At 41.9% G+C, this 14,416-nt stretch overlaps 1 protein-coding gene across 1 annotated transcript; it reads right to left on the bottom strand.

Moving 5' to 3' along the window:
* Positions 1-36: 36 nt before the first annotated feature.
* jazf1b (JAZF zinc finger 1b) lies at positions 37-14,316 on the bottom strand. Its single transcript, XM_041942709.1, has 5 exons — positions 14,116-14,316; positions 4,525-4,597; positions 3,646-3,842; positions 2,497-2,666; positions 37-1,882 (listed from the first exon to the last, which is right to left on the bottom strand). The coding sequence occupies exons 1-5, from the start codon at positions 14,228-14,230 to the stop codon at positions 1,706-1,708; spliced, it is 732 nt and encodes a 243-aa protein (XP_041798643.1). The 5' UTR covers positions 14,231-14,316; the 3' UTR covers positions 37-1,705.
* Positions 14,317-14,416: the final 100 nt, after the last annotated feature.

The following is a 14,416-nucleotide window of genomic DNA, read 5'->3' as shown; positions in this document are numbered from 1 at the left end:
CAGTTAATAACACAGGAGTCTTTAGACACACGTCAGAGGAATTTTTATTCTAAATGTAACAAAAGTTTACATGAAGCAGCTTTTTGAAGAAATACAGTACATCACCATTAGTTTCTCCAAACAACCTCTGATTTTGCCTTTTCATACACATTATACTGATGTTTTTTATGCCAGAAACATATGAAAATATAATTTAATGCACTTAACACATAACAATACATTCACTGTACACTATATCAAAGACTTTCCTCCATACTGGCAGTACAATACTGTCACAATTCTCAATTAGACTGTAGTTGCTTAGCACTAACATCCATGCAGTGAAGATGTTACTGTGCCAAATGGCTCAATGTTAAATCCCCAATCTTGTGACATCTTATGATCTGGGGTTCCTTATTTCAGCAATTAAATGGTATTCTACATACCCTCAACTGACATTAAATTATTATGGCACAAAGTAGGATGCGCATGTGTTTCTCACAGCCGAACGACCGGACTGTGAGAACCAAAATGTGCTAAATACATGGACGGGAGTCAGTGAACAGCAAACAGTCCGAACTGTCTGCACTGGATGAATTTGTCTGAACTGTCAAAATGAAGCCTTACAAAGATCTGTATACTTATTGGAATGGTTTACAATTCAAGGCAACTACTGCACATACAGAAATCTCACAATACTTAAACTCTGGAGGTTGGGTGTACATCTTCCCTGGGAGCAATGCAAACTGCTCCTCTGAAGGCCATTTGCCTCGTTTTGGTAGCTACTGCACAAAACCAGAAACGAGATATTGGCAAAAAAAAATGCTGATTTGTTGGCAACTTGTTATAAAAAGTGCTTCAATCCCTCACCATAAAATAGCAGGGAAAACTGCTTAAATCTTCAGGAAAGTGACCGGGAACATTACTAACAATGGCACGCAGAGTTCCCATGATCCCACCGATCAGCGCAAGTACTGCTAGAACACTTGGGCAGGATTGTGGTGCTGAAATGCTTGCAAACGTCACCTGAGATCATCCTTTGGTGCTCACACACAAGTGTTTGCAGTAAAACTGATGAAAAAAGGGTTTGAAATACTTGTGATATGAAAGGAAAAGTAACTAAGTCCAACAACTCATTGAATCTGATAGAGAATGAAACATGTACAAACATTTCCAGCTTGGATTTGTCACGTTATATCTCACACATTCAGATTTTGTTTTTCATTGCTTCACACTGTCACATTTTCAGGCTCAAATAAGACAAAAGGCAAGGTAATGGCGGCTCCTTTCTCCAAAACAAACCCATCCAACTCATTCCTCGGTTTGATTTGACTTCATACTGCCTTTAAAGCAGGATGCCCAACAGCACATGCAAGGCTACTCGTGACTTGGTGTGGCCATTCTATTGTCTACAACTTGCCCTCAGCATCAATGAGCACCATATGTCAAAAAAAGTCAAACAGATAACTGATGGTCTAAATGTGCAAAATACAAAACTGTGAACTACATTAAGATTCAACATTCTGAATAAAAATGAAGGATGAATAACAATACATTTATACCATGCAATCAAAAATAGTGTCATAACAAAGTGGGATAAGAGCAGGAGAAGGGGTATCAGGATGAGAGGAACGGGGCGGAATGAGAAACAGCCATTGCTGGTGATGGTGGCGTTTAGATGGTTGGGAAAAGGCCTGAAGGAGAGTGCTGGTCGCTCACTCCGTCTCTACTGCTGCATCTTGCGGATGATGTCAGTAGAGATGGGCGGGTGAAAGTTGATGGTGTGGTGGCGGAGACCCTGAGACGTTTTGTAGCTCTTACCGCACCGGCACTTGAAGGGTTTACGCACCCTTATCTGGGTTCGATGGCCGTTCTTGGCGTGATACTTGATCCCGTTCACATTCTGTCATGAAGCAAAGAATATGAAGCTTGATTGTCACTTCGGCTAAGTTTCCCACATCTACCTCGTACACATACAGTAAGTGGTAACATGTACAACTGAGCTTCCTATAACTAACAATGGTTGCCTGTTGATGTTAGGCTATAGAGAGGAGAAATAAAATGTGTTCTTGTTAGAAATCTATCTCGTTCTGCCCTAAACAGATGCCTCATGCTGCCTGCTGCCTCAGACTAAGTCATTGCCCATAACCCTGTCATTCACGTCAGCAATGCAATCTTCTCAAGCTGCACATAATTTATCCCAACCACACACACCAGATGTGAATGGAAAATCCTGTAAAACTCCACATCACTGAAGTGGACTAGATGTATGCATCTATGCTGACATGCTGCAACGCTCAACTAAGATCTGATTTTCCTTCGTCCACAGCAGGGAATCCCTTCTGGTTTTACATTTCTGTGAGCAAATAAAAATCACTTATTTCAAACTTTGTACAATGCTAAAATCTCAGGTTAGGGTTAGGGGTTAGGGTTATTTAGTAGGAATATTTCCCAGCATGACATTATGTTTAATCTACAGTATGTGCTCTAGGAGGTGAGACGCTGGCTGAAACCTACCTTATATCTCTTTTTGCAGCCTGGCACGGGGCAAGCAAAAGGCTTCTCGTCTCCCCCGTTCATGCACATAGAACTGAGGATGGACTCAGAGCTGATGGCGCTCTCTGTGGTCCACGACTCATCACTGTCAGACTCCTCAAAGTCTACCTCCTCCTCATCACACTCGCTACCTGTGGGAGGGTGAAAGAGGGCAGAGAGCCAAACAGTAATTGACTCGGGGCATCACTAGCAGACATGCCATCATGCAAACTGTTATCCAAGACACCCTGATTTATGCACTCTTCATGACTAATCTCTGGCGATGAAATCCTGGCCTTTCAGCCTGCAGGCTGATGAGTGTGGACCGTTCTCAACATGCACTTCGGGGCAGCGTTCCCATAATCTCCACTTCGCGTGTTAGAGCGCCCGAGGTTCCGGAAAGACTGAAATATGCCAGTCGTGGGAAAGAATGTATGCATTTCATTGGGGTCAATGAGCTGCAATTGTTTTGTCGATTAATTAAGGATGTTATGCCAGAAGACGAGCAACAAAACCACAAGAGCTAAAAACAAGACAGAACACTACAGACTGCATATTTTACATAATAAGTACATGGGAAAACATTACAAGGAAAAGAGCAAAAACTTTTTCCTGTAACATAATGTATACTGCAGTGAATCAGACAAATAACAGATTAGTTTTTTCTCTGTGTATATACTTATATGTATATATACAACATTATGTTTAACCTATAGTATGTGTTCTAAGAGGAGAGACACATCATTTATTACCAAACTGTCATGCAAGACAAATTTCATGATGGGTAGAGGCAAAGAGCTTTCCCAAGACCGTCACAACACCACTGTTACGCAACACAGCACTGGCATTACTCCATACACACACACACAAATATATATATATGTGTATATACACACGCACACAGCAGCCTGCCAGTATCTTGACATAAATTTCAACATTCTTATATAATCTTTTTAAAGAAAGAAGACGAAGAAGAGCCTCATGATTTTTTGTAATTCTTATTTGCCCTTCTTCATCTTCTTCCTTAACTGCACCACTCTGCTGTGTGCTTAGTTAACAGTGCATAACATTTGTATCACTGCCAGAGGTCACTAAACACTGGACATCTAAGTGAGTGTGTGAAAGATGTACCTGTAGGTGTACTGCTGCGGAAGGAAGAGGAAGGGGTGATGGGTGGGGTGACAGGGGGGGTGAGGTTTCCACTGGTGTGGCGAGGCGGAGTGGAAACACTGCTGCGAGACAGATTGCCTGTCAGAGACAGAGACAACTTGGGCTGCACCTTCTTCTTCACGGCTTCGTGTTCTCGCCGTGCAGCATCTGTCATGAACCTGGCATTGTGGGATATAAGACTGGTCAGACTTTCGCCATCGTTCTTTATGAAAAGAGCCTCATCTCATCTGATGGGGCTGCCCCGATGTTTAGAACACTCTGGTGGGTTGGAGGTTTGCTACTGTTGAACACACGTTTGCAAAAAAAATATCACTGGCTCTATTCCCATCCAAAAAACACCAGGGTTTATGATGGATAGTAAAGTCTTTGGTAAATGTGTATCATAAAAATGAAATGTTAACATAGACATTGTTAAAGCAAAAGTGGAATTAACAAATTAAGCGATAACCACATCAAGATGTGTTTGTGAAGGCATGGAGACAGCGGCAGACCTTCCTGTGCACTGGCTTGTTGCCACTAAAACCACTGTTCAAGCACCATATCAAAGACGGCGGGGATGAACCTTGGGCAATAAAAAAAAACACAACAAAAAACACTGGAGCAATTCATCTAAGCAATCCACCAGATGACATTTGAAATTGCTTGTAGAAGCTCATAGGACACAGCAGTAATACTCACTGATGCAGAGGACTTTTAGATAAATCTTAACAGGGACAAAGACTAATAACATTGATGTCATAATCATGTCAGATGTATAAAGTAGACTTATGTATAATTGAGTGACAGCAGTGAGGGAAAATTCTGCTGTTTTCATTCTTCAGAACAGTTACATCTCTTTACCTGTTGATGTAGCTGAGGGCAACATATGTCGGCTGCTGCTGCTCCTGCTTCTCCAGAAGACGGGGGTCTGTGTCTGAGCCGGCGAGAGACAGAAAGTGGAAGACTTGGTCACATACTATAACTGTAAACAATGCCACATCATGTCATATAAGGCAATATCGAGAATAGCAGGGTAGTTTTGCTTTGTTTTTTTTGTTCGGTTCTCCGTTTATTTCAATTCCTGATGGCCAGTTCCCCCCTGCACTGCATTCTTTGCCTCACTGCACGACACACACAGGGGTTTACACTGTCCCCCCGAGAGCCAACCCCTCTCCAAACAAGCCTCCCAACCAACCAGTGACAAGGATGCCTCACTGGCTTCCTGCAAACTCTCCCAGTCGTTTTCAATGAAGTGCCTGGCCAAGCTGAAAGCACTGTCAGCAAATGAATCTAGGTCTCTGGGGTGGTAGGCGAGCGCTTTTTTCCTTGCACTACCAAGGTGCAGAGGAAAAGGTGCAGTGGTGCGTTACGTTGACCTAGCTGACTTTTATAGAGGGTGCAATTAAAATCCAGGTTTTAGCTTGAATGTTAGGACTGGACTGGTCAACATTCAAACACACGGTGGAAACATAATCAGTGCAAACTTTTCAGGTAGATTTACAGCAGATAGACACAAACAACACTCAATAGGGCTTTTGAATTTGAGGAAGACCTTTTCAAACATCTTGCATCACATTACCAAAATATGATGCAGTAGCAAATATCACCATCATCAGTACTCTCCTACAACTGACACACTGTACACTGTTTACCTTTAGCTATCTCAAGCTACTTTGCATCTTTGTGGTTGATCGAAAGCTACATGCCTGATCTCACGAGGGCCCGCTATGCGCCTGTTGTTGTACATCTGTGAAAATTAACTTGTGACTGGACTTTTGCTCTCTGCTGCCTTCAAAACCGCACATCTGCGAGGCCCCGAGCCGTGCACTGAGTGGCAAACAGTAGCAGACTGTGGTCGAACTGGGCGAGTCCCAGGTATGAATGAGTGTTCATGACCGTGAGGAGCCGAGCTGTCACAGAGAACGCATGCTCAGCTGACGCAACGGACAAAGGCTCATAAAAACTCTTTAGTGAAAATAATCAAAATGCAGGATATTGTGCAATGTGCAGCACAATTAGTTTTAACATGATGTCATGCACCACTGTCTAGACTACAGTCACTGTTTAGTTTAGTGTTTCTGGAGAAGCTCCACAGTTTTCGAGCTGATGCTGGTCTCTTCACTTATTTCCACTAGACCTTTGTACATTTTCTTTCTATTTGTTGAATTCATTGGCCTCTTCCCTGTTGATAAAAATGAGCCACTTTCTGGCTTTTTTTTTGAAAATATACAGGGAGAACGTAACATTTAAGTGCCTCCTCTTTTGAATTTCCATGGCACGTTGAAAAGCTGTGCTCTGCAGACACCACATTGCTCATACACGACCACACTTGACACATACTGAGCTTTCCCATGCTGTGCTCCAGACATTCATCTTGCTCAGCGGTGCTAAATGTACAACAATAGCCAATCTCCACACCCTGAGGTGAAGCGGGCCTGACTTCAAACACTCACTTCCCACTGCCGTCCATGTGGGAGAAGAGAGATGCCCCATAAAACAACAGTGTCTACCACTTACCAGCTGAGCCTCCCTGTCTGCCTCTGACAGGGCTGTGAAAGACTGCTACCCCCATGTGGTTAGAACTATCGTTTGTTTCCATCCACAACCTCATTTATACACAACACTTACACCTAAGGCTATTTGTAACATTAAATTTTAAATTGAAAGGCACAATGACGACAGTACAACTTTTACAGAATCTGTATACTCAGCGAGTCCAGTCCTACTTGCTATAATTTAAAAATGACTATGGAAATGATTCAAAACATATTGAAACAGTGTTAAATTAAAGTTTTCCTGGATAAAGGGGTTAGCAACACCTTTGTGAGGCTGTAATAAAACCCTGAGTCATACTCAGTGCTTGCCTCCACATACTTTTACTCCTGTTTGTTTGTTTGTCTGTCTGGAACAAAACACCTAAAAACAGATTTCTGGTCGATTCTTTTTGGACAGAGAGACCTGGCACCAAACAAGAACTTCTGGTGGTGCTCTCTTTCTCCATCAGATGAAGAGCTATTTTTCTTTAACTCCAAATTCAAGAGGTGTGTTGACTTGGACTGGGCATCGAAGCTCAATACTTTTTGAATACCAGCTGAGATACATTTCTTATCAAGTATGAGAAAATTGGCATTAAATGTCATTTTTGTTCAGATTGTGGGTTGTTTTCCTTTGCTTAATCAGAAATTTCCTTAAGTAAAACAGGAAACTGTGCTACGTTGAGACTGTATTTTAGTGAAGTAAAGTTAAAGCTGCATTGAAGAAGTTTGTATATTTTGTTAAATGGAAAGAAAGGGTTTAGTTGAAATATATGATATATTTTCTAAAATAAGTTCAAAAAAAGGATTGTTTAAGTCAGATACTGGCAGCAGTATTGAAGAATTTCAAAGGCTCAGGGAGAGTCAAGACCCACAAACTGGATATTTATTGATGTGTAGTTTATTCTTACTTGAAGTTCTACAATTTTACAATTTAGTCACTGTTCTTTTATGACCTGGTAACCAGTCAGTCTCTCACACTCACTCTTTGGGAGGAGCTAAATTCAAATACATCTCCTCATCTTGTCATGTAGGAGCCACGAGGAGAAACCTAAACCAGAATCCGTATCAGAATGTAGACAGAAGGTAAAACTGTTTGTAAGAATACCAGTGTGGTGTATAAACTGAAAACACAGACACGCACAGCCACTCTCTATTTTAACAGTATAAACTGCTGGCTTAATTCTGTCATGGAGGAGGTGATGTTGGCCACTAAAACTCAACCAAAACCACATTTAGAAAGCACACATTTTCGAGGTCTGACAGAAATCTAAGTCAACAAACCGATGTCAGTCTTACTGAAAAGTTGGAAAGCGCGATGAAAGACACGGGGCAGCATACACTCAGTGGTTAAGGCCGAGCCGCTTGGTTGACGATGAAATAGTGGCAGAATTTTATGATACTGGCAGGTAGGCTCTAAGAACAGCTTAGACCTCAGCGCCTCAGGCTCAGGAGGGTTCTCTCGAGCCCTCAGTCGTAAGCAAGTGTTTCATTAACAGTGGATTTATCCCCAGTGAGAAGGACAGCACACCTCTCTACTCTCCAGCCAAAGTCATGGAAACACAGAGTAGGAAAGACACATTCATAACGGCACTATTCCCCTGCCAAAAGCCGAAGGCAGTGCAGAGACTATTTTGAGCGCTGTGAGTTGGTATGTGTGTGCGTGAGTGCACAAGAAATCCCTCCTAAGATCCCTAATGAGCCTCAAGGAATGGAATGGCAGCCTGCTCACGGAGCGCTCAAACAGCAGTGGATCAATCTGTTCCCACACACTGTAAATCACTCACACCTCAGGTGGGGACCGGGGAGAGGGAGGCCTGCAGGGGCCAGATCCCCGCAGCCTCTGCTATTCTTTTGGGGCCACCAGCAGTCAAGGATCGGGACAAAGGCGCCTTAAATAGAGATGGGAACCCCTCTAATCAGACGACACAGGTGGTCCACCTTGGTGGCCGGCTATTAGAAGTCTTCTGGGAACCAAAAAAAGGGTATTTATCCACTATCACTAGCTCCAGAGGCAAACAGTCTGTTCTATAAGCGAGAGTGATTGTTTATGAACAAGGTGAGAAGTCAGGTGTGGGATAGAAAGGTAGACAAGCAGAACAGATCTGGTATAAAACATTTCATGTATAACATCCTTAACTTTTGATTTTGACTGAAATATGCTCAGGTCTTTTTATAGATATGCATTAGTTTAAGCTGTTAGTTACTCTGAAAATCAAAGCACTTTCCATGGAAGGTTTCCATTTTCTCCAAATTGCAGTTCACAACAAACGGAGTTCTCTCTTGGCAGAGTGACGAGAAAAATGAGGATAAAATGAAAGAAAGCTGCTGATTTGCTGCAGAAAATCCTTCAAGTAATCAAATGCATCTACACCCAGAAATGCATGAAGTTTCCATCCAGAGTTTTACATTAGATTTCTAAATGTTTCTTACATCTTCTTCTTAATGTTCCCACTCATTTCCCCAAGGAGCCTTAATATGAAACCAACCTTACTTAATATTATGAAGCACTGCCTGTGCCTATTGGTGGTGTCTATGTGTGAACATGTGTATGGGAGTGTATACTGGCTGAGTCAGTGGTTGCAGTGTATGAGTGCAGAAAACATGATGCAATAACCTGCTCTCATTAGGGCCCCTATGACAGCCTGCAACAGGAAGCCAAGGGACGATCACACAACAAACCTTCCTAAGGCAACGGGGGAAGTGACGCCTGCTGCCCTCTCATAACGCCCTCCACGACCCTCACACACACACACACACACACACACACACACACCAGACACACAGCTCCCTCTCTCATTTCCACCAGTGTCTGGCTCTCCCATCCACCCTCATGGCCAAATGCACTGTGGGGTAGAGCAGAGTGGTGAGCATTATGGTGACATGTTTATGGCGGCTCTGAGCAGCAGGGGACATTACCAGGAGTGGTGGCACAGGTAATTCATTATGATGTGACCTCTGAGGAGGAAATGAAACGGAGTCAAGCTCCATGTGTAAGCTGCCTTTGCGGGTTACTGAAAAAAAAAAACACGGGGAGGTTAAAATGATCTACTATAAATAGGCTTAGCACAGACAGCAACTTAAACATATACACACGCACCAAGTCTCTCTCTTTCTCACACACACACACACACACACACACACACACACACACACACACACACACACACACACATCTACAAAGACACATTTGTACAGACAAAAAGGTAGACATACAAAACACACACACATTCATTGCTACTCTGATATGCATTACTAATGATTATTTACATTTTCAATTATCTATGAATCACACTCTTGCTTAACTGATTAATAGTTCAATGTAGGAAATTTTTGTTTCTCAAATCTCATTATTTAGTTAATTTGCTTTTTTGTCTGTGCAACAGTCCAAAAGCCAAAGTTATTCAGTTTGCAATGATGTGAAACAGAGAATTGCTACAAAAGAAGAGCTGGACCCAGTGAATGTTTGGTATTTTTTTCTTGAAAAATTACATTATTGAAATTATTAAATAATTATCAAACTAGTTGAAGAATTTTCTGTTTGTCGAACAGCAGGTTAATTGACTAATTGGTTTGCAAGTGTTTTCAGACTGACATCCAGTATTTACCATCTTTGAATATGACCGTGTTCATGTTTAAATTGCAGGTAGTCCGTGTTCTCAAACAACATTTTTGGAAAGCTGGAAAAGGCAAGCGAGACAAACACTTTGCTTAAATCCATACAGTTAAATTGGACGGGCTATGTGCTCTCAGGATCTTTCAGAGATATATTGGGATTTAAATGAAGAGTTACTGCAATTTGCAAAACAATGCATGAAAAATAACCAATAAATGACAAGATTTTTGTTTCGTTTTAGCTTTTACAGGCTAACATGTGCAGCTGTGGTAAAGGAGGAACCCTCACATGTGCACCATTTGACACGGGACAATATCTTATGCCTAGCAATATCCACTAAAGCATTGAACAAAATCTTTCAACAAAAATGTCACATTTGTTCAAATTCAAATTACACAGCCATGTTGTGTAACGTCAACACAGGCTGTACATTATCTCCTCTGAGGAGTGTTTTATCGAGTACAGGAGCCCCTCATGTCGCAGTCACCGCACAGGAACAGGAGCAGCGGTGTCGGGGGATGGGGAAATGTAATTAGGCCCACCAGGTGCACAGATCAGGGAACTAGTTACTGCTTCCCAAATTTATTACTTCCGCACAGATTTTGGGGGGTGTATACCAAAATCTACTAAATGAGCCTCCAGTGAGAATTGGCAACAAACAGACCCATTGTTACCGAGCCTGGACACTTGAGGCCATCAGTGCGCCAGGCCCCAGCAGCACACACACTCACAGGTCTAAATAACATGGTCGCTATTTGCTTCTGGTCCACAGTGGCCTGGGCGCGCAGTGACAAAGCAAACATTTCAGTGGCTTAATGCATGCACTTTTTTTTCATGCCGCACAAGAATACCAGACCACTGAGGAGATCTTCCAAGCTTAACTTGACTTAGGCTCAGCATTAAAACTTTCCTCTGGTCCTGCTGGTGTTTTCTGGGGCTCATTAGCATCTGCTCTCTTAAAGTTTGCTGAATTTGTTCACAAAGGTCTAAGTGGACCACCCAGCACTCGTGCTATCAACTTGAATCTGCTGTCACGATGGTGGACAAACAACAGCAGATCCATTTTGTGTTGGGCTGGAAGTGATTGTGTAAATTTTATTTGATATTTGCTTAATAAGATTTAAATTGAAGTTATTAAGGAAAAGTGTAACGCTTTTCCACATTGATGTATGTGTTCATGTGCATATTAGCATCAAAATCTTGAAACATGGACACAATGACCAATGAAGTCAAGTGGGGCTTCTTATATTTCACAGTTACTGTCCTTGAAGTACAGTAATGTACGTATGCAAAACTAGAATGATGATATATACAGTAAAAGTATAAGCAGTATCCTGTAAATTACCAATTAATTCTCTCAATAATTAACCAGTTACCGTTTAATATGTTTTCATTGACTAAAGTTCGCCCTTTGAGCTGGTTACTGTATGACACAATACACTGAGTTAATAAATTAGCAGAGGAGGTGAGGTTTGGCCTATAATATCCACCATACACATTTTATTGTACAGACCAGGCATCCCAAGAAAGCCCCCTCGACCAATAGCAGAGCAGCGCCACCTCTTGTTCACGGACGCGACCAGCAGGCCGGCCGGGGAAAATGGGGACAAGAATGTAAGCTTGTTTTCCAGGCGCCTAATTATAAAGGAGAATGTGCTTCAAGCAGCAGGCCACCAGATGAGGAGGAAGACAGGCCAAATCAAGCACTCTCTCTGTAATTATGCTTCACAGGCACTTGGCACAACGCGCAAGATTTCGCACTTCTCAGAGTGGGCACAGGCCAGAGGACAAAGGAGGGGGGCAGCGCAGTTTTTCCACTCCGAGCCAACTAATTGCCTCATTATTCCCCAATAAGTCATTTGGAGGCAGTTTTTTCTAAGGCTAACACCTCGGACACATGCACAGCACACAATCAGAGGGCAGAGGATATTAAAGCCAGTCAAGCAACAAACAAGAACAACAGAGACAGCTGTGCCTTGTCAGCTTCAATAATAAGAGCCTGAAATATTAGATTGGGAAACAGATGTACTGTAGGAACTGAGAGAGTGTTTAACTGTGAGGAGGGGATTTCACCTTCCAGATTAGACTTAGTTAAACAATTTAGGTGCTGAACAAAAACAGAATGTTCATTATATATAATATAAAATAAATGTTCATCTAAATTAAATTGTAATTCATAATTTTATACACTTGCTGTATATTAAATACATAGATATACCAATACTGTGTTTAGGATCATAACAGACAATAAATAAAGAAGAGAATAAATCATGTTATATGCCAATTTTTATATATACACTGATTTACTGCTTGATTTTTGCATGTATTTAATAATAAGGTGGATCGAGGCAATAAATACATGTGTGTACACAATACAAAATAATCTGGCACGAAACAAACAACCACCTGGCAATTAAATGAAAAGCCCTAAAGTGAAGTTCTTATATAAACTCAACATTGTGTTTTTGTTTCTACATATCACTTAGATAAATGAAAACATAATTTTTCCTCTCCTCAGAGGTGACTTGGACCAATTCAAACTGCCTTGTGGCCACATGACATCACAGCTTCTCTCTTCTTGAACGCAACATAATATGTTGCACAAGTAAATTTTACACAACCAAAGTGATTTTTCTAGGCAGTAAATATTAAATTACTTCTTTAAATGCACAAGTTAGTGATACCTCAATTAATTGGTCAATCTCTGGCACTGACAAACGACTGTCACCTAAATTACTCAGACATGAGCAGTTAAATTTAGCCAATTACGAAAAATGTATCATAAAGTATCTAAAGTAAACAAATAACTGTTTTCATAGCTTGATCCATAATGACTTCCCAATCACCCACAGGTAGTATTTGTTTTTGTCTTACCGCAGATGAACTAGAGGTGGCGCTGTTGATTGTGGTGGGGCTTGATGTGCACTGTGAACTGCTTCAGAAGTGTATCCAGTCATTTATTCTAGCCAGCGACACAAGTTTGTCTTCAAAAGTACTGTTCACTGTTTCAGAGGCTCAGATTTGGGCCTATGTCCTTTAAAACCAAAACTGCTTTAAAAAAAACTTGCAGATAATTGATCCTGCAAAGTTGATTTCAGGAAATTATTATAGTGGCAGTGATAACATTTGTGGATTAGTGAGATTTCTTTTTCTTTTTTTTTCCTGTGAAAACAGCTACTTTTGGCTTCCAACACAAGTGTCCGTGGCGAGTCCCTTTCAATGAGTGGACACACCAACACAACAAAGGCTGAACTTATTTGAAAGCCATTATTGTCCTTACAGTATCTGATATTTTCCCACATACGTTGGCAGACAGAAAACATATGGTTAAGAGTGATATGAGATGAATATTTGTCCATATATGTCAATAATAAGGCAATTGGCAGACTCACTTTTATTATGTCGCAATTAAAGTGTGTTGTATGGAAGTTTTTTGTATCATTAAATATTGGAATTCATTAGAATTCCTTTAGTATGCCTTAAATATGACAACATGTGATACTAACTACTTCTTACTACTACTACTAATACTACTTCTTGGATTGTTTCTCCTTTTGTGTTGTGTTTCGTGGTTATGATTCACAAAGCTATAATAAGGAGAAAACTATAAATAAATCTTTGTTTAACTGCAAAAGCTTATTTCACAAGGCCAAACTCTGACAGTAAATTACTAGCACATCAATACCAACGTCGACTTTAAAAGGTGATCTAGTCAGATATACGTGCGTGATGCATTTTTAAAAACTACCCTGTCAGAACCAAAAGTCTAACGCTTGGAAGATAGGCCAGCAAAACACAAAATGAAACGGCTCTCATTGAACCACATCATTACTAGAGGGTGGAAAACTTCCAACAAACTACTTCCAACAACAAGTGTAACTGGACTATGTTGTCCGGCGGACTGAAACAAGAAGATAATCAATGTGAGTATCTTCATCGGCTCCCGCTGACCGCAAATTAACTCACGACGCTTCCGAAGCGCCTCCGCGCGCGGGCCTCGCGCTGCAATAATGTTGCACGAGCGACCTGACGGAGCGTAAAGAAACTGTGTTCCTGTCCGTGATTCAGAGCGGCTCTGTTGATGCTGTTGCAGTCTAATCAGTGATACAGCGTTGATACATAATGGCATGTGATGAACAAGGAACTGAAATATCTACAGAGACACATCAACAGCCACCACACCTAGCAACAGGGTTGTCAGGACGCAGGAAGTAACTTGCTAGCTCGCTAACCTAGCCACTCCTGCTAGCAGCAAACCTCGGCCATTGCTAGCTGCGGCGCTCATTACTTGTCGGCGCTTACCGATGTGGTTATCCTCGATGTGCACGATGAGCTCGGCCAGAGAGTCGAAGTGAAGTCCGCAGCCCCCGAACCTGCAAGCGTTGGAAAAGAAAGAGGCAGCGGCGATGCCTGTCATGGTCGCTGCTGCATTGGAAATAAGGGCAGGCGGCAGCGGCAGCAGCAGCGAGCAGCGGGGAAACAGGAGGCGGACAGCGGTGCGAACAGCTGGAGCGGTGCGGTGACTACTCCGATCTGCGTCAAACCAGTTGGTGAGCGACAACGAGACCGGAAGTAAGGCAGTTTTGCTTTCATTACAAAAGCA

The sequence above is a fragment of the Chelmon rostratus genome, chromosome 8 (genome assembly GCF_017976325.1).
Source record: "Chelmon rostratus isolate fCheRos1 chromosome 8, fCheRos1.pri, whole genome shotgun sequence".
Lineage (NCBI taxonomy): Eukaryota > Metazoa > Chordata > Actinopteri > Chaetodontiformes > Chaetodontidae > Chelmon > Chelmon rostratus.
This window is presented reverse-complemented; position numbering and strand designations above follow the sequence as displayed.

Coding starts and splice junctions, on each gene's coding strand:
- jazf1b (XM_041942709.1), bottom strand. CDS start 14,230: ATGACAGGCATCGCCGCTGCCTCTTTCTTTTCCAACGCTTGCAGGTTC. Junction 3,843..4,524: donor GCCCTCAGCTACATCAACAG/GTAAAGAGATGT, acceptor CCACAATGCCAG/GTTCATGACAGATGCTGCAC. Junction 2,667..3,645: donor CCGCAGCAGTACACCTACAG/GTACATCTTTCA, acceptor ACCCTCCCACAG/GTAGCGAGTGTGATGAGGAG.